The 2,475-nt window shown below is 38.2% G+C and overlaps 1 protein-coding gene across 1 annotated transcript; it reads left to right on the top strand.

Annotated features, from left to right (window-relative positions):
- Window positions 1–490: 490 nt before the first annotated feature.
- LOC113696764 (GRAS family protein RAM1-like) lies at window positions 491–2,191 on the top strand. The gene has a single exon (XM_027216148.2). The coding sequence runs from the start codon at window positions 591–593 to the stop codon at window positions 1,977–1,979; it is 1,389 nt and encodes a 462-aa protein (XP_027071949.2). The 5' UTR covers window positions 491–590; the 3' UTR covers window positions 1,980–2,191.
- The last annotated feature ends 284 nt before the right edge of the window (window positions 2,192–2,475 follow it).

The raw sequence follows: 2,475 nt of genomic DNA, 5'->3' as shown, positions 1-2,475 counted from the left end.
TTCTTCCTTGAGAGGAGAATAATATCCAAACTGTTCTTTGACCTCTAATGTTTGCATACGATACAACCAATAGCACAAACTGTAAATAGAAAGCCTAAGAAACATGTGTTTGGTCATGGACAGGTCTTCACAGCAGGACGGTAGGTCCGATACCCCTACTTTTCGCGCTGTTTTTTGGTGGCTGCATATGGCATCTTCCAATCCCTTCCGAACTAACGAAAACCCCAAATTTATCATTCACTACAAGATTATCGACAATCCAAATGACGGCAGACTATGCCAAAAAATATAAAATAACTTCATCAGTAGTTTATTGACCTTGAACAGGAATAATTTTTCAGAAAGAAAGATACCCTTTTTGTGTTTTGATCTCTTTGATGACATGCTCAAAAAGAAACCAGTTGTACCTTTCCCTTGTCCGTGTCATATTGCCTCAACAGGCCATCAGATAATTTTCTTAGATTAATTACTCCGGTACAACCTTATATTTTTTTACCTTAAAGCTCCACCATACCTTCACCTGCCCTTTTGCAGAACAGTTGCCTCTCATCTCTCTCTCTCCCTGTCTCTCTCTCTCTATCTGTTTTACCATGTCTGTTCTTGAAATTCAAGGTGGAGAAGATGATGAGTTTTTGAGTCTGAGACTTACAAGTGCGACGGATTCATGTAGCCAAAAGATCAAGCACAAAAGGAAGAGAAGAGAAGCTGATTTAGTGCGCTGGGATTTGAATGAAAGCAGTGAAGGCAAAATTTTTTGCCTTCTTGAAATGAGAGAACAGATGTTCAACCAAAAGAAAGATGGAGGGGTTGAAGACGGCAAAGGCCTGCATCTGATTCACTCTTTGCTTATATCTGCAAGTTCAGTTGATGAGAATGACATCGAATCAGCTGTAGACAACCTATGTGATTTGTACCAGAACGTGTGCCTCTCTGGAGATTCCCTCCAAAGGGTTGCTGCTTATTTTGCTGATGGATTGGTTGCAAGGCTTCTCACTCGAAAATCGCCTTTCTACGACATGATAATGAAGACTCCAACACCTGAAGAAGAATTCTTAGCTTTCACAGAATTTTATAAGGTATCCCCGTTTTATCAGTTTGCTCATTTCACGGCTAACCAATCTATCATTGAAACCTTTGAGAAAGAAGAACCAAACAACAGTCGGGTGTTGCATGTCATTGATTTTGACATATCTTACGGATTCCAGTGGCCTTCTCTTATACAATCTCTTTCAGAGATTGCAACGGCTAACAAACGAGTATCGTTGAAAATCACTGGCTTTGGAAGAAGCATGGAGGAACTACAAGAAACTGAAACAAGGCTAGTCAGCTTTGCTAAGAGTTTTCGTAGCTTGAATTTTGAATTCCAAGGATTGTTGAGAGGATCCATGCTGGGAAGTTTAAGGAGAAAGAAAAGTGAAACTGTCGTGGTAAACTTAGTTTTGCATCTGAATACTCTAAACAATGTCTCCAAAATATCTGAAACATTGAAATGTGTAAATTTGATTAATCCTTCTATTGTGGTAATGGTGGAGCATGAAGGGAGTCGAACCCCTCAAAATTTCTTGTCGCGGTTCATGGAATCCTTGCATTATTTTGCGGCCATGTTTGATTCATTGGATGATTGCCTACCAGTTGATAGTGCTAACAGATTGAGCATTGAGAAGAATCACCTTGGGAAAGAGATTAAAAGTGTAATGAACTATGATAAGGATCATGTGAACATTAGTCCAAGATATGAGAGGATGGAAACTTGGAAGGGGAGAATGGAGAGTCATGGATTTAGTGGAGCTAAATTGAGTTCCAGGTCTCTGATTCAAGCAAAATTACTTCTGAAAATCAGAAGCCACTGTTCTCCAATCCAATTTGATGGTGGAAATGGTGGATTCCGAATTTTTGAAAAGGCTGATGGTAAAGCTATTTCTCTAGGTTGGCAAGATAGGTGCTTGATAACAGCCTCTGCATGGCACTGTGTACAATAGACATTATTCTTTTTTCAGATTCATTTTTTGATCTTGTAGAATCCTGTCTGCATAGAATGACAGATAAAAGCCAATAATTAATAATAGATCCAAGCCAATGATTTGATCCTTCATTCTCGGTATATTATCCGAATGTAATCTGCAATATAAGGAGTTGAGAGTAAATTTATTTTTTCTGTTCCAGAATAATATATTGTACATTTGTGTTTGTATTCAAGCTATTAACTTGGCACCATCGTCTCGGAAAAAGTGCATAGGGATTGATTAAAGTTTGAATGTTGAAATTCGTGACAAGGAGTGAACCGTCCATGACTTTTACCGTTTTACGAACGGAGAATTGTCGCTGTTCATGTTCTTATAACGTACCATGTTAAAAAACTGATGATACCAAAATTTTTTTTTTTTGGAAGTATACTGATGATACGGAAAATTAACCATAGAATAAGCACATATTAGGTGAAGTGACAGTGCTAAGATTTCAATTGGGAAAATCCCT

This window comes from Coffea arabica, chromosome 10e (assembly GCF_036785885.1).
Source record: "Coffea arabica cultivar ET-39 chromosome 10e, Coffea Arabica ET-39 HiFi, whole genome shotgun sequence".
In the NCBI taxonomy this organism is placed as follows: Eukaryota; Viridiplantae; Streptophyta; class Magnoliopsida; order Gentianales; family Rubiaceae; genus Coffea; species Coffea arabica.
Note: the sequence above shows the minus strand (reverse complement) of the source record. Positions and strands in the feature narration are given on the sequence as shown.